General features: G+C 37.8%; 1 protein-coding gene across 1 annotated transcript in view; it reads left to right on the forward strand.

Annotated features, from left to right (window-relative positions):
• Positions 1–23,634, forward strand: part of LOC149849227 (alanine--tRNA ligase-like) — a 150,274-nt gene that overhangs the window by 119,723 nt on the left and 6,917 nt on the right. The window contains exons 14-15 of the mRNA XM_089999002.1: positions 23,295–23,438; positions 23,521–23,592. Coding sequence (XP_089855128.1) covers positions 23,295–23,438; positions 23,521–23,592 — 216 coding nt within the window. The remainder of the gene's footprint in view (positions 1–23,294; positions 23,439–23,520; positions 23,593–23,634) is intronic.

Genomic DNA, 23,634 nt, shown 5'->3' on the forward strand with positions numbered 1-23,634 from the left:
TGCATTTGATGAGTGAATGTTCTTTGTCAAGTTTTTATAAACTTGATTATTTGTGAGATTCTTCACAATGTTGTCACGCAAATAATATAAATAGGAAAAACCCTTTTGTTTTCCCTCTTCTATTCAACTCGAAAGAGACACATGTTAGCGTGGTTCATTTTGCACATAATATGCCATTGATCTCACCAAATAAAGTGGATCGATTCACATATTAAAGTGCAGTCCAACATAATATGCGAATCCTACACAACTACACATTGGTTAAAGAACCCTACTTCATAACATAGTGTGTTTGCAACGAGGGAATGTAGTCGGATCATGTGTGCACCTTCTCCAAACACCTGGACTCCGTTAATGGCGGTCTCACACATATCGTGTAACGACGCCAAACTGACCCTCGAAAAATGCAGATTTTTTTTTATAAATAAATAATTTTAAAACATTGCAGAGAATATCTGCATTTTGGCCCATATGGTATACCTATCGAGGCTTGGAAATGCTTGGGTGAGAAAGGTTTAGAATGGTTGACAAATCTTTTTAACAAGATTTGGCGGACAAATAAGATGCCTAATGAGTGGAGCAAGAGTACTTTGGTGCCTCTATATAAGAATAAGGGTGATATACAAGATTGCACAAACTATCGTGGTATAAAACTCATGAGTCATACTATGAAACTTTGAGAGAGGGTGATTGAGTATAGGTTGAGGAAGGTTGTCATGATATCGGAGAATCAATTTGGTTTTATGCTTGGAAGATCCACTATGGAAGCTATACATCTTCTTAGACAACTTATTGAGAGATATAGAGAGATGAACAAAAATTTGCATATGGTTTTTATTGATTTGGAGAAGGCATACGATAGAGTACCTAGGGATGTTCTCTGATGGACAATGATGAAGAAAAGTGTTTCTTTCAAGTACATTAGTATAATTAAAGATATGTACGAAGGAGTAGTAACCAATGTCTGCACTTGTGGAGGGGTGACAACCAATTTTCCTATAACGGTTGGTTACATTAAGGATCTGTATTAAGCCCTTTCCTATTTGCTATAGTGATGGATGAGCTTACGAGATCAATTCAAGAAAATGTGTTGTGGTGTATATTGTTTGCTGATGATATTGTTTTGATTGATGAGTCTAGAGCTGGGGTTAATGCTAAGTTAGAATTATGGAGACAGACATTGGAAGCAAGAGGTTTTAAGTTAAGTAAGAGTAAGACAAAATATATGGAATGTCGGTTTAGTAAGCAACGAAGTAGTGATGAGAGTGTAGTGAAGCTTGGTGAGCAAGAAATACCAGTGGATGATTGTTTCAAATATTTGGGATCTATCATTTAAAAGTATGGAGAAATTGATGGAGATGGAAAAGTGCAACTGGAGTGTTGTGCGACCGTAGAATGCCATTGCGGTTGAAGAGAAAGTTTTATAGGACGACTATTAGGCCCGCTTTACTATATGGTACAGAATGTTGAGCTGCCAAGAGACATCATATTCAAAAAATATGAGTATGCTTAGATGGATGTGTGGCAATACAATAAAAGATAAGATTCGAAACGAGGAGATACATAAGAAGGTAGGCGTTGCATCCATTGAAAATAAGATGAGAGAGAATAGTTTACGGTGGTTTGGACATATTTGACGAAGGCCTAATGATGCTCCAGTTAGAAGGATGGAGAAATGGGAAAATATATTAGTTAAAAGAGGTCGGGGTAGGCCTAAGAAGACTTGGATGGAGATGATAGGAAAAGATATGAATGCTTTAAACCTCATCGAGGACATGGCATTGGATAGAAATGATTGGAGGAGAAGGATTCATGTGGAAGACCCAGAATGATTTTCTTTTTTGGTTCATATAGCCGACCCCAATTGTTTTGGGATGAAGGCGTAGTTGTTGTTGTATTGCAGAAAATATCCCATCGACCCGGGGCACATTAAAGATTTAATATACACAACCCATCCATAATTCCAAACATAGAACAAATCAAATCATGAATTTGTATTAAATTGAATTTAATAAATAATTCTCCATTTAAGGTTCACATGTTCGCCCAAAACAAAAACTCCCCCGGGCTACTATATCATAACCATCGTCCCCTCCAGCAAGCTGGTCCCTCCATCTTTATGCTTCAGTACCTGAAAAGATTTTTAAAAATTAGGTTAAAACTGAAGTTTTCGTACGAGACCTTCTCGAAATTCAACAATAAGAAAATTAACATAAATCAAATAAAACATAAGTTTAAGATGGCTCAGTAAACAACATATATTCAAAACAAGCTTCAGTAAAAGTAGTTCAATTCAAGCAACCCATAATTTCATACTAAACTAAACATTTAGGGATGCATGAATCAATGCAATATGCACGATTTTTTTTTAAGTTTAATTATCAATATTGCTTTTGTATGTGTCCCTACTTAATACACACAATTAAGTTCTCACTTATATAAAATCCACAAATACTTAAAACTAGTCAAATTCTCGAGGTTCAAGGCAGTTTTTGGTACACACAATTTGTATTTTATTTATTGGATTCTACACATATTCCTTGATCGACATCATGAATCATCATTATCAATCGAAACATTAGGAATCATCACTTAATGTTGGGACAACAAGGAAATCAACATCCATTGACGCCACTTTCTCGGTATACCAATAACTGCAGACCACCCCCAAACAAAGTGCCGAAAGTTTTCTGCAACCGTGGTTAAGAACACAAACCACACATCTGGTTCTTGGAGAAAACAATGCACACAGTGTTTAGTATCCTTATAGTCTCTCATGACCGCCATCTAAGGTTCCCACTCTTTCAGAGGGCCACCAAAAAAGAAAAATTATTATACTGTTTGGTCCTTCTTACTAATCTTATTCAATTTTGAGTTATTTTCACAAGAATGGTTATGCAAATCAACATTTAATAACAATTTCATATCAAATTTAACAGTGTAATTAATAAAAAAACAATACAATATAATTTTGCAATGCATTTACAACATAATACTGTGTGAGCAACATGTGCTCTTGTCCTCCAATGGCCCATCCGTGGTTCATACATAACCACTACATAATTTAATATAAATTAAATAGCATTGCAAATTTTACAGTGACTAATCATCCATAGACAAATACATTTATTTTTCACGGTGCACAAGACATGACATCAAAACATATTCATGGCTAGTGAACGAATTCAAACTTTATCTAGCACATCAGATTTAATCATATTGGCCTATCAAAACTTTTTTATGAAAGAAGAATTTCAACACTTATTAAGTTCAAATTCAATATCCATGACCGACCAGATTTCACATATCCATTAGAAATCAGATTTTTGGAATAACATAAGGAAAATTTCAGTTTTCCAAACAATTCTTCAAATCTGATTTCTAATCTATTTTACAAAACAATTTTTAAACCAATTGGATATAACACCCCAATTCCTAACCACCGATACAGGTTTACATAACTGATTAAAAAATCAGATTTTATCAGACTTCACACTTTGACACACTAAAACCAATTTACTTAAATTTAAGGAAGCAAATCTCATGCATAAAACCAATCTTATGTATGCAAAGCCATAACTGCCATAACCAGATTTTCTAAGGTATAACAACCAAAATACTAAAATCTATGTCACACGGACTCGGCTCCAAGGTCGCCGCACCCGCGTCGACACGCACCGACACGGGTGCGGCTCGGACTCGGTCAACCCAACCCTGGGTGTGGTCAACGCACCCAGGGTCATTTTGGTCCATTTTTTGGAATTTTTTTTTTTTGAATTTTTTTTTTGAAATTTTCTGGGCTACAGCTGTAAGTAAAAAAACCCATCACAACTAAAAAACCTGTACACTTTCAAGTTTTAAGTACAGAATGGGCACAACTCAAGTTTTTGTGGTTTTTTCCTGTATGAAGAAAGTGAATTATTATAGTGTATGAAGAAAGTGCCCAAAAGTGAATTATTCCTGTATGAAGAAAGTGTACAGAATGCCTTCACAACTCATCACCTGTCCCCTAATGGGCACAACTTTGACCGAGTCTTATATATATATATATATATATATATATATATATATATATATTTTTTTTTTTTTTTAATATATATATAGACGAGTCCCCGTGTCCAAAATTTTTGAAATTGCGCCGCACCCGTGTCGCACCCGCACCCGCACCCGCACCCATGTGACATAGACTAAAATCAGATTTGAAGTTTAGTAAATATGTACTGAATTTGTGTACAAAACCTATGCTAAAGCAGGAAATTAAGCATGGTATATATATATATATATATATATATGCGCTGATCGACCAGCCTGGAGTCCACCATCAGCATACCAGTCAAACCTGAAATCCAGACCCATAGATCCTTTGGATTTCAGTCGAACTCTTGGGCCTTGTCATACCCAGCAAGAGCTCGGTTCAAACCGATTCTTGTGCTCAGCTGGACATGTACCTTCTAATCCATAAATCAGTTTGATTTAAACCCAGAAAGAGATCTATCATGGGTCCTCAATAATAATATCAAAACATGTAGGATTTAGAATCCAAAATCAGAACCAAATCAGAATCTAAAAAAAGACTGTACCCGTTAAGGTATATGATTTGTTTTTTTATTAGATTGTGTGTGTATGACACACACCAACAGAATTCAGATTTTCGTGAGTGTGCACAGCAGCCACCGCTAACCTGATTCGTGTGTGTGTGCACAGCACACACCACTAGCCTGTTTTTTTGCGTGTGCATATGACCCACATACCTCTTAGGAATCAGGCTTTAGTGACTGAACATGCAAATCATAAAAAAAATCACAGGTTTAATTTATACAGTACATGATTTAAATCTGGACATGAGCATTACATATGAAATTTTATATAATCTACATAAAAATCTATTTACGCTACAATCCTCACAAACTCATATCCAGACTCAACCATCAATCAACTCCCACACGAATGCAAGTTTTATGCTAAGATGTATTTTAAAAACATAACGAGTTTAGGTTATTAAAACAACCAAGAGTAACGCAGGTTCAAATATTGAACATCAAACCAAAAAGCAGCTGTAATAAATGTAAACTATGATTAGGAGAAAATGCAGGTTCAACCCAAAAGAAATCTATATATAGTCCAACAAAGATTTAGGCATGAGGAACCAAGGTCTGTATGAACCAGAGTTACCAGTCGAGGAAGCGGGAGCGGGAAGCGATACGGGAAGCGGGAGCGGGAAGCGAGGCACTTTCAAAAATTTAGGAAGCGGGGAAGCGTGGGACCACTTAGAAGAAAATTCCGAACCGTCTCGGAAACGACCTAGGAAGCGAACCGGAAGCGAGGGGAAGCGAAAAAAATGGGGAAGCGAGGGGGAAACGTGGGGGAAGCGTGCTTCCCATTTATGGGAAGCGCGTTTCCCATAAAAGGGGGACGCGCTTCCCATAAAAGGGAAGCACGCTTCCGAAAAAAGGGGGACGCTTCCCCTCACGCTTCGGAAGCGCGACGTTTCGCGCTTCCGAAGCGCGACGTTTCGCGCTTCCGAAGCGCGCTTCGGGGAAGCGCGCTTCCCCTTTTGCCTAGGCGCTTCCGGTAACTCTGGTATGAACACACATTCTTATTTTCTCAAACCTACGCATGATCCAGCACATGTCAACTCCCCATCCATCGGTTTAAGAGAGAAACCCGTACCTTGCTTTCAGATTCGCGAAACCGTAGAGGAAGGATAAGACATTGGAGAGGGTCTCTCTCTCACCCACGGTTCAGTCTCTCTCTCTCTCTATATATATATATATATATATTTTGAGTTTCAGCCCTCTCTCTCTCTCTCAAAATCGGTATTGAGAGAGAGGGCTGATGTTGGTTTTTATATGGCTAGTGGGACTCCCTAGAAGGGACGTCCCGCCTTGTTTGAAATAGAAAGGCTTCTATTTGTAATGAGATATTGCGGAAATATAAAGAGTGCTTATAAGCACTTACAACAATGAATAAAAGAGACAATATCACAAGTCCACTAAGGGACAATACAAGCACAAGCCTTTAAGAAGGCAACAATATAAAAAGCCTCTTATTGAAAAGAGAGAGAGCTCTCAAGAATACATACATACAAGGGGTTCACCCCTATTTATACAAGAGGGAGTGGAAGGAAAAGGAAGGCCAAAGGCGGGGAGTCAGCGCCCAAAACACCTGAAATCCAGACCCATAGATCCTTTGGATTTCAGTCGAACTCTTGGGCCTTGTCATACCCAGCAAGAGCTCGGTTCAAACCGATTCTTGTGCTCAGCTGGACATGTACCTTCTAATCCATAAATCAGTTTGATTTAAACCCAGAAAGAGATCTATCATGGGTCCTCAATAATAATATCAAAACATGTAGGATTTAGAATCCAAAATCAGAACCAAATCAGAATCTAAAAAAAGACTGTACCCGTTAAGGTATATGATTTGTTTTTTTATTAGATTGTGTGTGTATGACACACACCAACAGAATTCAGATTTTCGTGAGTGTGCACAGCAGCCACCGCTAACCTGATTCGTGTGTGTGTGCACAGCACACACCACTAGCCTGTTTTTTTGCGTGTGCATATGACCCACATACCTCTTAGGAATCAGGCTTTAGTGACTGAACATGCAAATCATAAAAAAAATCACAGGTTTAATTTATACAGTACATGATTTAAATCTGGACATGAGCATTACATATGAAATTTTATATAATCTACATAAAAATCTATTTACGCTACAATCCTCACAAACTCATATCCAGACTCAACCATCAATCAACTCCCACACGAATGCAAGTTTTATGCTAAGATGTATTTTAAAAACATAACGAGTTTAGGTTATTAAAACAACCAAGAGTAACGCAGGTTCAAATATTGAACATCAAACCAAAAAGCAGCTGTAATAAATGTAAACTATGATTAGGAGAAAATGCAGGTTCAACCCAAAAGAAATCTATATATAGTCCAACAAAGATTTAGGCATGAGGAACCAAGGTCTGTATGAACCAGAGTTACCAGTCGAGGAAGCGGGAGCGGGAAGCGATACGGGAAGCGGGAGCGGGAAGCGAGGCACTTTCAAAAATTTAGGAAGCGGGGAAGCGTGGGACCACTTAGAAGAAAATTCCGAACCGTCTCGGAAACGACCTAGGAAGCGAACCGGAAGCGAGGGGAAGCGAAAAAAATGGGGAAGCGAGGGGGAAGCGTGGGGGAAACGCGCTTCCCATTTATGGGAAGCACGTTTCCCATAAAAGGGGGACGCGCTTCCCATAAAAGTGAAGTGCGCTTCCCAAAAAAGGGGGACGCTTCCCCTCACGCTTCGGAAGCGCGACGTTTCGCGCTTCCCCTTTTGCCTAGGCGCTTCCGGTAACTCTGGTATGAACACACATTCTTATTTTCTCAAACCTACGCATGATCCAGCACATGTCAACTCCACATCCATCGGTTTAAGAGAGAAACCCGTACCTTGCTTTCAGATTCGCGAAACCGTAGAGGAAGGATAAGACATTGGAGAGGGTCTCTCTCTCACCCACGGTTCAGTCTCTCTCTCTCTCTATATATATATATATATATTTTGAGTTTCAGCCCTCTCTCTCTCTCTCAAAATCGGTATTGAGAGAGAGGGCTGATGTTGGTTTTTATATGGCTAGTGGGACTCCCTAGAAGGGACGTCCCACCTTGTTTGAAATAGAAAGGCTTCTATTTGTAATGAGATATTGCGGAAATATAAAGAGTGCTTATAAGCACTTACAACAATGAATAAAAGAGACAATATCACAAGTCCACTAAGGGACAATACAAGCACAAGCCTTTAAGAAGGCAACAATATAAAAAGCCTCTTATTGAAAAGAGAGAGAGCTCTCAAGAATACATACATACAAGGGGTTCACCCCTATTTATACAAGAGGGAGTGGAAGGAAAAGGAAGGCCAAAGGCGGGGAGTCAGCGCCCAAAACACCTGAAATCCAGACCCATAGATCCTTTGGATTTCAGTCGAACTCTTGGGCCTTGTCATACCCAGCAAGAGCTCGGTTCAAACCGATTCTTGTGCTCAGCTGGACATGTACCTTCTAATCCATAAATCAGTTTGATTTAAACCCAGAAAGAGATCTATCATGGGTCCTCAATAATAATATCAAAACATGTAGGATTTAGAATCCAAAATCAGAACCAAATCAGAATCTAAAAAAAGACTGTACCCGTTAAGGTATATGATTTGTTTTTTTATTAGATTGTGTGTGTATGACACACACCAACAGAATTCAGATTTTCGTGAGTGTGCACAGCAGCCACCGCTAACCTGATTCGTGTGTGTGTGCACAGCACACACCACTAGCCTGTTTTTTTGCGTGTGCATATGACCCACATACCTCTTAGGAATCAGGCTTTAGTGACGAACATGCAAATCATAAAAAAAATCACAGGTTTAATTTATACAGTACATGATTTAAATCTGGACATGAGCATTACATATGAAATTTTATATAATCTACATAAAAATCTATTTACGCTACAATCCTCACAAACTCATATCCAGACTCAACCATCAATCAACTCCCACACGAATGCAAGTTTTATGCTAAGATGTATTTTAAAAACATAACGAGTTTAGGTTTATTAAAACAACCAAGAGTAACGCAGGTTCAAATATTGAACATCAAACCAAAAAGCAGCTGTAATAAATGTAAACTATGATTAGGAGAAAATGCAGGTTCAACCCAAAAGAAATCTATATATAGTCCAACAAAGATTTAGGCATGAGGAACCAAGGTCTGTATGAACCAGAGTTACCAGTCGAGGAAGCGGGAGCGGGAAGCGATACGGGAAGCGGGAGCGGGAAGCGAGGCACTTTCAAAAATTTAGGAAGCGGGGAAGCGTGGGACCACTTAGAAGAAAATTCCGAACCGTCTCGGAAACGACCTAGGAAGCGAACCGGAAGCGAGGGGAAGCGAAAAAAATGGGGAAGCGAGGGGGAAGCGTGGGGGAAACGTGGGGGAAGCGCGCTTCCCATTTATGGGAAGCGCGTTTCCCATAAAAGGGGGACGCGCTTCCCATAAAAGGGAAGCGCGCTTCCCATAAAAGGGAAGCGCGCTTCCCATAAAAGGGAAGCGCGCTTCCCAAAAAAGGGGGACGCTTCCCCCTCACGCTTCGGAAGCGCGACGTTTCGCGCTTCCCCTTTTGCCTAGGTGCTTCCGGTAACTCTGGTATGAACACACATTCTTATTTTCTCAAACCTACGCATGATCCAGCACATGTCAACTCCCCATCCATCGGTTTAAGAGAGAAACCCGTACCTTGCTTTCAGATTCGTGAAACCGTAGAGGAAGGATAAGACATTGGAGAGGGTCTCTCTCTCACCCACGGTTCAGTCTCTCTCTCTCTCTCTCTCTATATATATATATATATATATATATATATATATATATATATATATATTTTGAGTTTCAGCCCTCTCTCTCTCTCTCAAAATCGGTATTGAGAGAGAGGGCTGATGTTGGTTTTTATAAGGCTAGTGGGACTACCTAGAAGGGACGTCCCGCCTTGTTTGAAATAGAAAGGCTTCTATTTGTAATGAGATATTTCGGAAATATAAAGAGTGCTTATAAGCACTTACAACAATGAATAAAAGAGACAATATCACAAGTCCACTAAGGGACAATACAAGCACAAGCCTTTAAGAAGGCAACAATATAAAAAGCCTCTTATTGAAAAGAGAGAGAGCTCTCAAGAATACATACATACAAGGGGTTCACCCCTATTTATACAAGAGGGAGTGGAAGGAAAAGGAAGGCCAAAGGCGGGGAGTCAGCGCCCAAAACACCTGAAATCCAGACCCATAGATCCTTTGGATTTCAGTCGAACTCTTGGGCCTTGTCATACCCAGCAAGAGCTCGGTTCAAACCGATTCTTGTGCTCAGCTGGACATGTACCTTCTAATCCATAAATCAGTTTGATTTAAACCCAGAAAGAGATCTATCATGGGTCCTCAATAATAATATCAAAACATGTAGGATTTAGAATCCAAAATCAGAACCAAATCAGAATCTAAAAAAAGACTGTACCCGTTAAGGTATATGATTTGTTTTTTTATTAGATTGTGTGTGTATGACACACACCAACAGAATTCAGATTTTCGTGAGTGTGCACAGCAGCCACCGCTAACCTGATTCGTGTGTGTGTGCACAGCACACACCACTAGCCTGTTTTTTTGCGTGTGCATATGACCCACATACCTCTTAGGAATCAGGCTTTAGTGACTGAACATGCAAATCATAAAAAAAATCACAGGTTTAATTTATACAGTACATGATTTAAATCTGGACATGAGCATTACATATGAAATTTTATATAATCTACATAAAAATCTATTTACGCTACAATCCTCACAAACTCATATCCAGACTCAACCATCAATCAACTCCCACACGAATGCAAGTTTTATGCTAAGATGTATTTTAAAAACATAACGAGTTTAGGTTATTAAAACAACCAAGAGTAACGCAGGTTCAAATATTGAACATCAAACCAAAAAGCAGCTGTAATAAATGTAAACTATGATTAGGAGAAAATGCAGGTTCAACCCAAAAGAAATCTATATATAGTCCAACAAAGATTTAGGCATGAGGAACCAAGGTCTGTATGAACCAGAGTTACCAGTCGAGGAAGCGGGAGCGGGAAGCGATACGGGAAGCGGGAGCGGGAAGCGAGGCACTTTCAAAAATTTAGGAAGCGGGGAAGCGTGGGACCACTTAGAAGAAAATTCCGAACCGTCTCGGAAACGACCTAGGAAGCGAACCGGAAGCGAGGGGAAGCGAAAAAATGGGGAAGCGTGGGGGAAACGTGGGGGAAGCGCGCTTCCCATTTATGGGAAGCGCGTTTCCCATAAAAGGGGGACGCGCTTCCCATAAAAGGGAAGCGCGCTTCCGAAAAAAGGGGGACGCTTCCCCTCACGCTTCGGAAGCGCGACGTTTCGCGCTTCCGAAGCGTGCTTCCCCTTTTGCCTAGGCGCTTCTGGTAACTCTGGTATGAACACACATTCTTATTTTCTCAAACCTACGCATGATCCAGCACATGTCAACTCCCCATCCATCGGTTTAAGAGAGAAACCCGTACCTTGCTTTCAGATTCGCGAAACCGTAGAGGAAGGATAAGACATTGGAGAGGGTCTCTCTCTCACCCACGGTTCAGTCTCTCTCTCTCTCTATATATATATATATATATATATTTTGAGTTTCAGCCCTCTCTCTCTCTCTCAAAATCGGTATTGAGAGAGAGGGCTGATGTTGGTTTTTATAAGGCTAGTGGGACTCCCTAGAAGGGACGTCCCGCCTTGTTTGAAATAGAAAGGCTTCTATTTGTAATGAGATATTGCGGAAATATAAAGAGTGCTTATAAGCACTTACAACAATGAATAAAAGAGACAATATCACAAGTCCACTAAGGGACAATACAAGCACAAGCCTTTAAGAAGGCAACAATATAAAAAGCCTCTTATTGAAAAGAGAGAGAGCTCTCAAGAATACATACATACAAGGGGTTCACCCCTATTTATACAACAGGGAGTGGAAGGAAAAGGAAGGCCAAAGGCCTCAAAAGAAGAGCCCAAAAGGGGGCTCCCATGGAGTCGTTGGGAGCCCCCAACGGTCACATTTGTGACCGTTGGGGGCTCCAACAACTCTATGGTTGGAGCCCCTTTTGGTTCTTAAAAAATACAAAAAAGAAAATAAAAAAAATAAAAAATGAAATTACATTTTATCAAAAAATAAAAATAAAAAATAGTTGTTTTCTAAAACAACTATGTGAAAGTACAAAAATACCCCTATCGAGTATTGATGTAATATATATATATATATATATATATATATATATATATATATATATATATGGAGTACATTTTAACACCCCCCCTCAAACTTTACGGGGAAATGACAGAAAGTTTGTCAAGGAGAAACATGAAGCGGGGAGCCGGAAGGGCTTTAGTAAAGAAGTCCGCCAACTGATATTCTGAAGTGACATATGGTAGAGCAATTGTTTCTTGTAAGTATTCATCACGAACATAGTGGCAATCCATTTTGATATGTTTGGTACGCTCATGGAAGGTATGATTGCTTGCAATATAGATGACACTCTTGTTATCGCAACATAGCTTTAAAGCTTCGGTAATATCAACCCCCATGTCTTTAAGCAGGCTGCGAAACCATACAAGTTCCATTGTTGTGGTTGCCATAGCCCGATACTCAGCTTCAGTAGATGATAGTGAAACTTTCTGCTGCTTCTTGCATCGCCAGGCAATCAAAGAGTCTGCTAGAAAGACACAAAAACCGGTAGTTGAGACTCGATCATTAGGATTACCTTCCCAATCTTCATCAGTATAAGCAAGAAGATTCAAGGAAGAAGAGGATGATAGAAATAACCCTTTATTGATGGTGTTCCGAATGTATCGGATGATACGGAGAACAACACTCATATGCACAATTGTAGGAGCATGCTGAAATTGACTAACTGAGTGAACAATATGGGTGATATCCGGTCTGGTGATGGTTAAGTAGGTGAGAGACCCAATGAGTTGTCTGTAGGGTGTGGGATCTTCCAGAAGAACCCCATCCTCCTGTTAAAATGTAAAACTGTACATATATGTATATATAATAATATTATATTATTATATATATATATAAATACATTTTTAATTTCTTTCTTTTCTGTATTTTTTTCCTTTATTTTTATTTTTTGTTTTTATGTCATCTAGTTCAGTTTGAACTAGAATGACTGTTGCTAGTCAAGTCCTGTCCAGACTTGACTAGCAATAGAGCTGTTGGACTGACACAGTCCAACAGCTCTTAATAGAGCTGTTGGACTGACACATTCCAACAGCTCTAAATAGAGCTGTTGGACTGTGCCCAACAGCTCTATTGAGTCCTCTTTCAGCTGTGTATATAAAGGGGTGCAGCCCCTCTTGTATTTTACTCTAATGCTTCTTAAGCAATTGGTTTTTCATATCAATAAAGAATACATTTTTTATTTTTATTTTGTTTCCAGTTATACCCTTTTTAAGGGTTATGCTTTAGTGTCATTCTTGACACTTGCTCTTGTTAATCAAAGCTCGTGTTTCGAAGATCCCCATTTCATTTCATGGTATCAAAGCCGCGGAAGTACTAAATCTTGAGGAAAAGCTGCCTCGGTTTCCGTGCCCGTTTGCAAAAGTGTTCGCCACTTGAAGAGAAGTGTTTTATCACTTCATTGGAGAAGATTTCACATCTTGTTGTATTGTTTTTTTTTTTTTTCCTTTCTTTCTCATTTTTCTTCTTGTTTCTCTTCTATCCCTATTCTTTCTCTCCTTGTAATCGATGGATGACAATGATAAAGTCACCATCATGCCTATGAAACTAAGCGATACGAACTATGTAACATGGACTTCAATCATGAAGCACCATATATGGGGAAAAGGCTTATGGGGGATTGTGGATGGTTCCGATTCGGAACCTAAGCTATCTCTTACTAAAAAGGAGGGAGATAAAGAGGTCCCTCTATCGGAAGAAGAGAAAATCAAGGCTATTGCCTCATACGAGAAGAAATGGAAAGAATGGAGAATATCTCATGCGAAGATAATGTCATGGCTTATCAATAGCGTTGACATTAAAAAATGCTCAAGTCTTGCCAAATTTGATCATGCCGATAAGGCATGGGAATACCTTAAGAATATGTATTCCCTTAAAGATATTGCACACGTGTGCAACCTCCAAGAAAAAGTTCGAATGATGACACAAGGAGACAAAACTATTCGTGAATATTACAATGGGTTGTCCGAACTTTGGGAAGAACTTTCCCTTTTAGAACCAAAGTGGCATTGTGCCGAAGACATCGAGCTTCGTCAGAAACAACTCGATGCTGAACATTTTTACCAATTTATCACTGGATTAAGGCCGGAATTTGAAACCACTAAATCGGCCCTACTTCACAGGGGAAAAATTCCTTCTATTGTTGAAACTATTGAAGAGTTAACAATGGAAGAAAATCGTCTCCGGAAAGGTTCTTTAAAAATTGAAGATGATTCCGTTTTAGCCGTGTCTAGACCAGGGAATCATGTTCGATCATATAGGCCTCCTCACTTTAACCGACAAAATGGTGACTATGATAAGAAGAAAGTTATTTGTCATCACTGTCATGAACCGGGACACTACAGGCCACAATGTCCCAAACTTAAGGAACTGAGAGAAAAAAGAGCTGCAATTGCTGGATCGGAGCCTAAAGATCAGGATGCACCAGTTTCCCTGGCCCAACTAATGGAGATTCTTCAGCCTCTCATCAAAGGTGCCTCTTCCTCATCTGAAGCTTCAACCGGCGCAGCAGCCTCATCTTTTTCTGATTTAGGTAAAATTTCTTGGCTTCTTGACTCTGGTGCATCTTTTCATATGACCCCAAATAATCAAAGTCTATCCAAATGTGTTAAAAATAAAACAAGTGTGTCAAAGGTCTTTACTGCTGATGGGACTTCTCTTGAAATAGAAGGAATAGGAAATTTTGAAAAAATTTATAAAACAAAAAATTTTTTTATTCCAGAAATTAGACATGTTCCCAAATTAAATTTAAATCTTTTATCTGTATCTCAAATTTCTGATTATGGGTGTAATATTTCTTTTTCTTCTCATGGTTGTTGGGTACAGGATCGCCAGTCAGGCAAGCTGATTGGGGAAGGCCATAGAGAAGGAGGGCTCTATTACATGGATTTTTTGGAAATGCCGAAGAAAACTTTTTGTTATAATATTCAAAAAATAGAGTTGGAACTGTGGCATAAGAGACTTGGTCACCCACATATAGCCAAAATCCAACATTTTCCAAATCTAGGGAAATTTTGTAACTCTGAATCATTTGATTGTAAAGATTGTATTCTCGGCAAAATGAAAAAATTACCATTTCAGAACAGAACCTTTTTCTCTTCAAGACCACTTGAATTAATACACTCGGATGTTTGGGGTCCTGCACCAGTAATTTCTAAAGGAGGATTTGTTTACTATGTTATTTTTGTCGATGATTTCTCCCGACATACGTGGATGTACTTTCTCAAACATAAGTCTGAAGTATTTTCATACTTTCAAACTTTTCATAATATGGTTAAAAACAAGTTTCAAAATGATATTACTATTTTTCGCACAGATTCAGGGGGAGAGTTTTTATCCACAGATTTTCAAAATTATCTTAAATTGCATGGCATCACACATCAAAGATCTTGTCCTTATACACCTCAACAAAATGGACTGGCAGAACGAAAACATCGCCATATTATAGAAACCACTAGAACTTTATTAATAGCAAATCAAGTCCCTAAAGACTTTTGGGCAGAAGCTGCCTTAACTGCCACTTATCTCATTAATAGGATGCCATCTTCTTCGTTACAAAATATCACTCCCATTGAAAAACTTATGAACATTTCTCCAGACTACTCTAGATTAAGAATATTTGGGTGCAAATGTTTCATATTTACTGACAAAAATGATAAACTTTCCCCTCGTGCGATTCCCTGTGCCTTTTTAGGATATGCTGAAAACCAGAAAGGTTATAGATGTTTTGACTTCAAAAATAATAAACTATATGTGTCTAGAAATGTTTCCTTTCTTGAAAAGGAGAGCTTCTTTGATTTTAGAAAATTAAAAGACGTCACTGAGTACTCCTTTTTGCTAGATCTAACATCAACATCTGATGAATATGACCTTGATTGTAACTTTGATGATGATCACAGAATTATTGATCTTAATGTTGAAAATGAAGAAGTTCATAGAGATACTAGTATTCAATATTCCAGGCGACAAGAGTCTAATACTCCATGTGCACTTGAGAAATATTCTAACATTCCAACTAGACAATCATCCCGAATCTCGAGGCCTCCAGAAAAGTTTGTATCATACGAGTCTTTCTCACCCACATATAGGGCAGTTATTGCATTAATTCACTCATATGAAGAACCATCCACATATTTTCAAGCAAAAAATGATATCAAATGGATAGAAGCCATGAAAGCTGAATTAGATGCACTTGAAAAGGCTTCTACATGGAATATTCAAGATCTTCCTCCAGGGAAGAAAACTATAGGATGTCGATGGGTTTATAAAATTAAAACCAAGAGTGATGGTACTCTTGAAAGATATAAAGCCCGTTTAGTAGCCAAAGGTTATGCCCAAGAATATGGGATTGATTATGAAGAAACCTTTGCTCCGGTGGCTCGTATGACTACTGTCCGAACCTTAATTGCCTTAGCTTCTATCAAAAAATGGTCTATTTTTCAAATGGATGTCAAAAATGCTTTTTTAAATGGAAAGCTAGTTGAAGAAGTATATATGGAACCCCCTCCTGGTCTAAGTATTCCTAAGGGTAAAGTCCTTCGCTTAGAAAAAGCTCTTTATGGACTTAAACAAGCACCAAAAGCTTGGTATGATAGGTTTAGTCGTGTTATGATTGATATTGGTTTTCAATTCTGTTTAACTGACACTGCTTTGTTTATTAAGAATTCTGATGCAGGGATCATTGTGCTTCTTCTCTATGTGGATGATATGATCATCACCGGAAGCGATAAACAGGGAGTTGCAACAATCAAAACACTTCTTAAATCTCATTTTGAAATGACTGATTTGGGCTTGTTGAGATATTTTTTAGGCATTGAAGTTGCTTATTCTCCTAGAGGATATTTATTATCTCAGACTAAATTTGCTTTTGATATTGTTTTCAGGTCTGGTATTACTGATGATAAGAAAGTTGACACTCCAGAAGTTGTTAATGTTAAAATGAAGATTGATGATGGAGAACTTCTTGCAGACCCTACTCCTTACAGACAGCTTGTCGGGGCACTTTCCTATCTATCCATTACCAGACCAGATATAGCACATGCTGTTCATACAGCAAGTCAATTTCAACATGCTCCTACTTCTGTTCATATGGGAGCAGTCATGCGTATTATCAGATACATCAAGTCCTCTCTTTCACGAGGACTTTTCTTATCTTCCTCCTCTTCTCTTGATTTAATTGCATATACTGATGCTGATTGGGGAGGTGATCCCAATAACAGACACTCAACCACTGGCTTTTGTGTCTTTTTAGGGGAATCATTAATCTCGTGGAGGTGTAAAAAGCAGCAGAAGGTATCTCTCTCATCCACCGAAGCTGAATACAGAGCCATGGCAACCACGACCATGGAAGTAGTTTGGCTCCGACGACTGCTTGCTGACATGGGAGTTGAAGCAACAAAGGCTTCACAAATGTGTTGTGACAACAAAAGTGCGATCTACATTGCCAGTAACAGAACATTCCACGAACGCACCAAACACATCGAAATGGATTGTCACTACGTCAGAGAGGAATATCTACACGGGATAATTGATCTGCCATATGTCACTTCAGAATATCAGTTAGCAGACTTCTTTACAAAGCCTCTCGCTGCTCCCCGATTTCACTTTCTCTTAGACAAACTTTCGCTCATTGTACCGTAAGTTTGAGGGGGAGTGTTAAAATGTAAAACTGTACATATATGTATATATAATAATATTATATTATTATATATATATATAAATACATTTTTAATTTCTTTCTTTTCTGTATTTTTTTCCTTTATTTTTATTTTTTGTTTTTATGTCATCTAGTTCAGTTTGAACTAGAATGACTGTTGCTAGTCAAGTCCTGTCCAGACTTGACTAGCAATAGAGCTGTTGGACTGACACAGTCCAACAGCTCTTAATAGAGCTGTTGGACTGACACATTCCAACAGCTCTAAATAGAGCTGTTGGACTGTGCCCAACAGCTCTATTGAGTCCTCTTTCAGCTGTGTATATAAAGGGGTGCAGCCCCTCTTGTATTTTACTCTAATGCTTCTTAAGCAATTGGTTTTTCATATCAATAAAGAATACATTTTTTATTTTTATTTTGTTTCTAGTTATACCCTTTTTAAGGGTTATGCTTTAGTGTCATTCTTGACACTTGCTCTTGTTAATCAAAGCTCGTGTTTCGAAGATCCCCATTTCATTTCACCTCCAACCGTAATTTGGCATTAATAACCTCGGGAGTCTCTACATTTTTATCATCAGAAATCCCAAACTTAGAACATATATCTGCAGGAAGCTTCATCTGTGACAAAATATATCCTCGAGAAGAATATGCAACTTCAATTCCAAGAAAGTATCTAAGAAAACGTAAATCTGACATATCAAAATTATTTTTTAACATATTTTTAACATCAATAATACTATTTTGATCATTCCCAGTGATAATCATATCATCAACATAAAGTAACATCACGATACTAGTACCTACATTTTTAACAAAAAGAGCAGTGTCAGTATAACTAGAGTGAAATCCTAATTTTATCATGATATCACTAAAACGATCATACCAAGCCTTAGGGGCTTGTTTAAGGCCATACAATGCTTTTAAAACCGAAGAGACTGACCTTGCTCAATATTAATTCCGGGTGGTGGATCCATGTAAACTTCTTCACTTAAACTTCCATTTAAAAAGGCATTTTTTACATCAAGTTGATAAATATGCCATTTTTGGTTGATGCAACAACTATTAAAGTCCTGACACTGGTCATTCGAGCTACGAGAGCGAATGTTTCTTCATAATCAATTCCATATTCTTGTGAGTATCCCTTAGCGACTAATCTAGCTTTATATCGTTATAAAGAGCCATCGCTTTTAGTTTTGACTTTGAAGACCCAGCGACACTCAATAGGTTTTTTGTGTAGGGGTAGATTAAATATTTCCCAAGTATTAGCCTTTTTAGTGCATTTAGTTCAACTTGCATTGCTTCAACCCAATGTGGTATAGATTTAGCTTGATTATAGTGAGCAGGTACAAAATAAGAATGTAGGGTTATTAAACATGCTCGATAGTTGGGCGTTAAGGAATCATAGGGCACAAGCCTATTTGGGGGTATTGATATTCTAGAAGAATGTCTAACTTGTGGTTCCTTAGTAGACTCAGAAATTTGAGAGTATTTTTTTAGGGCACTAATAGGGTTTTCTTGATTTCTTCTTGATTAAACATTCATATTTGCATTATTATCATTTGAGGGTATTATATCAAGATTGGACGCCTCACATGTATCTTCTATGCTTTCAAGGAAATCATTTTATATGTCATCAATAAGATCATATAAAAATATGTAATCAATTTCATTTGTTTCTTCTATTTTATCAAAACCATTCTCTTCTTCTAGAAATGTTACATCTTTTCAAACATATAGTTTATCATTTTTAAAATCATAACATCTATACCCTTTTTTATTTTCACCATATCGTAGAAAAACACATTCAATTGCTTTTGGATAAAACTTATCTCTTTTATGCAATAGGACAAAGCATTTGCAACCAAAAATACGAAGATGATTGAAATCAGATGAAAATTTAAAGAGCTTTTCATAGGGAGAAGCATTTTTTAACTTAGAAGAGGGCATTCTATTGATTAGATAAGTTGTGGTTAAAACGGCTTCGGCCCAAAACTTCTTTGAAATATTTCTAGAAACAAGTAATGTTCTAGCGGTTTCTACAATGTGCCTATGTTTTCTTTCCGCTAGGCCATTTTGTTGAGGGGTTCTAGGACATGATTTTTTATAACAAATTCTATTTTGGGTTAAATAGTTTTGAAATTCGTGAGATAAATATTCACCACCGAAATCGGTTCTCAAAGTAGATATGTTACTTTGGAATTGATTTTAAATTTTTCTATGAAAATCTTTAAAGAAAGTAAATACTTCTGACTTATGTCTAAGAAAATAAATCCAAACATACTGAGTAAAGTCATCAATAAAAGTAACATAATAAGAATAGCCCCCTTTAGACATAACCGGAGAAGCCCCCCTAACATCCGAATGCACCAATTCAAATAGTCTTGACGAAAGAAAAGTTCTAGTTGGAAACAGAATAGACTTCATTTTTTCAAAAATACAATATTTGCAACTAATATCTTTTTCCTTACAAAATTTGTTTCTAAATGGAAAAAGATACATTTTGGAATAACTTGGATGACCAAGTCTTTTATGCCAAGTTTCCATTTTTTTTTTTTGGACATAAGAACAAAAAAAAATTGTGGGAAGGTCTAGATGGTCCATATAGTAGAGGTTTCCCTTCCTATGGCCTTGCCCAATCCGCTTCCCGGATCGGAGATCCTGCACAAAGCAACCATTAGATGAGAAAGATGTTTCACATCCATGGTCGGCAATTTGGGAGACCGAAAAAAAGTTTAAATTTAGTTTGGGAACAACTCTTACTTTTGGAACACAAAAATTTTGAGAGTCTTTAAAAGAGCCAATACTTGAAATTTTTAAAAAGGTTCCATCGGCCGTAGAGACACAAGAATCCTTTGAATTGATGCAAACATCAACAAGTGCATTTTCATGGGGGGTCATATGAAAAGAGGCTCCGGAGTCAAGGATCCAATATTACGTAACGGGTGATGATGTTGAAGCAATAGCCGCACCCGATGTAGAGGAAGAAGCTTTTAGAATTTGTTGAAGAGCCATAGATATTTGCCCAAGAGTCTCTTTGAGGTCACCATTCTTGCCATCATCTTCTTTGGTGGTAGTTTCTTCAATAGAGGCCACCTTAGGCTTGAAAGTTTCATTAAGCTTTGGGCAAGCGGGTTTGATGTGACCTGGCTCATAGCAATGATGACAAATAATCATTTTTCTTCATCCATTATAGTTTCCTTGTTTCCCAAAATGAGGAGGTTTATAGGTTCTTACATTGTTACCGGGTTTGGATACAGCAAGCACTTCGTCAACATGTTTACTCATGCCAAGCCTTGTCTCCTCTTGAGTGATTTCGGCAATGACATCCTCAATTGGAGGAAATATAGATCTATGGAGAAGTGAGGATCTCACTTGCTCAAATTCGGGACGTAGCCCAAAAAGAAATTGAAACAATCGTTCTTGTTCCATTTGTTTTTGTCTTAATTCAATATCTTCCATAGAAACCCATTTTGGCTCTAAAAGAGTCAATTCATCCCATAGTGGGTTTAGGGCACTATAATAGTCTTGAATGCTAGAATCACCTTGTTTGGTGGTTTTAATCATTTCTTGCAAAAAATACGCTCTTGCAAGATCCTTTTGGGTATACATACCCTTCATAAATGACCAAGCCTCATTGGCCCGACAAAATTTAGCTATATTAGCACATACCTTAAGCTCAACATTGTTTATAAACCACACAAAGATTTTCGCGTAATTGCTTTCCCAATCTTTCACTTCTTTTTTATGATTTTCAATGGCTTTGAGGCGATCATCTCCTTTAAGAGCCTTTTCTTGACCTCCTTCGTTCTTCGTGAGCATAAGTTTAGGTTCCGGAACGGTACCCATGACAAAACCCCAAAGTTTCTTTCCTTTGAGGTTGTTTTCCATTGCCGATGCCCACATCATGTAATTCTTTCCATTGAGCTTGAAGGATAGGTCGATCTTTGCCTCCATGATGTTTCCAAGAAGTGAGAAGAGATACACAAAATATGAAATACACGAACCACGCTTTTCCTTCAAGAATCGAGTGGCTCTGATACCATGTAATGAGATATTGCAGAAATATAAAGAGTGCTTATAAGCACTTACAACAATGAATAAAAGAGAATATCATAAGTCCACTAAGGGACAATACAAGCATAAACCTTTAAGAAGGCAACAATATAAAAAGCCTCTTATTGAAAAGAGAGAGAGCTCTCAAGAATACATACATACAAGGGGTTCACCCCTATTTATACAAGAGGGAGTGGAAGGAAAAGGAAGGCCAAAGGCCTCAAAAGAAGAGCCCAAAAGGGGGCTCCCTTGGAGTCGTTGGGAGCCCCCCACGACTCTATGGTTGGAGCCCCTTTGGTTCCTAAAAAATGCAAAAAATAAAATAAAAATAATAAAAAATGAAATTACATTTTATCAAAAAAATAAATTAAAAATAGTTGTTTTCTAAAACAACTATGTGAAAGTACAAAAATACCCCTATCGGGTATTGATGTAATATATATATATATATATATATATATATATGGAGTACATTTTAACACTATTATCTTATGGAAATAGAAGTCTTTCTAATCCAAGGTTCTTATATATATTATCACTTTCTAATAATCTTTTTACTAATAAAATTTCAGTTTTAAAAATAAAGATTAATTTAACTTAACCTAAATGGGTTATGGATCTTTGCAATGGGTCCAAGATCCATATCTTAATCGGATCATGGATCTTGACATTAGGTCCAATATCCATATTACAACTGGATCATGGATGTTGGCAACGGGTCCAAGATTCATATTATAATTAGATCATGGATCTTGGCAATGGGTCCAAGATCTATATTACAACTGGATCATGGGTCTTGGCAATGGGTCCAAGATCTATATCAAGATCCATTTAATGTCAGCCACTATTTATTATTATATATATTGTTTTAATTTTTAGACATCAAAATATTATTATTTAAAAAAAAATTATATTTATTAAATTTAAAAATAGTGAAAAAATTGCGAGATATTACATAGCATGTGAAAGGAGATGTGTGTGTGTGTGTGTGTGTGTGTGAGAGAGAGAGAGAGAGAGCATGGGGTGTGTGAGGCTCCCTTCCATCTAGCTCACATTGTGTATTTATATGGGCCTCTTTCCATTATGTGGTATGCTTGTTAAGAGCATTTTATTCATAAAAATATTATTTTTTTATGTGTGTTCTCTTGTGATTGTGAGATTCTGCTTTTGTATTAGCCCTTAGTGGCTTAAGCTTCGTCTTTGAGACTTGTATTTGGCCTTAGTGCCTGTTTAGATATCTTGTACCTTGTGAAGTTTGCTTCATTACACTTGCATCCTTATATCTCCATCATCGGGTAACTACTTGGTCATTTCTTTTCTCTCCATTTTGTTTCTTGTCTGCAAACACATGCTCTCTCTCTCTCTCTCAATTTCCTTTTCTCCCCATAGAATCCTTATGATGGCCTGGGTGAAACAGATAGGATTGATGTAGGAACCTATTCTGCATTTGGTTCTTTAATGATATAGTGAGACCCTTCAAAACTGAATCTTTGATTGTCTAACCAATTTCTTATCTAGGGACACAAGCCATGTCATTAAAATTTTTTGTTTGGGGCCCATATGAGTAAGATGATCAGCTATTTTAGCAAATAGTTTGGCTACTACTGAAATAGGAGGGGGAAGCTGAAACTTGAAAATTTGAATGACAAGGGAGCTTATTAATGTGTGCTTTAAAAAATTTGCCTGTCTTCAATTAGTTCTACCTTATTGAGGTAAACTTGCACTGCAGTCAGTGTGTGTAAACGTGCAATTTTTTCTTTATGCCTCATTCAGATATATGATACTGGATCTCTCAAAGGCTCATCTGGTTCATTCCAAGTTAGCAATGTTCAAATCTATGGAGGTTTTGTCCTTCACATTGGTTTGATTGTCGAGGAGACTGGCTCATTCTCTATAGGGGACAAAGTGAATTGTATGGTATGAAAAGCACATGCTCTCTGCTTTTTTTTATTCTATGTTTTATATTTAGTAACATTTCCGCCCTTGGTGATATAAGCAGGTTGACTATGGAAGACGCACTCTTATTGCCCCTAACCATACCTGCACTCACATGTTAAATTTTGCTCTTAGGGTATACAGATCCTGCCTGAAAAATTCCTCATTTAGAACTTTG

The sequence above is a fragment of the Nuphar pumila genome, chromosome 1, assembly GCF_984573655.1.
Source record: "Nuphar pumila chromosome 1, dmNupPumi1.hap1.1, whole genome shotgun sequence".
NCBI lineage: Eukaryota > Viridiplantae > Streptophyta > Magnoliopsida > Nymphaeales > Nymphaeaceae > Nuphar > Nuphar pumila.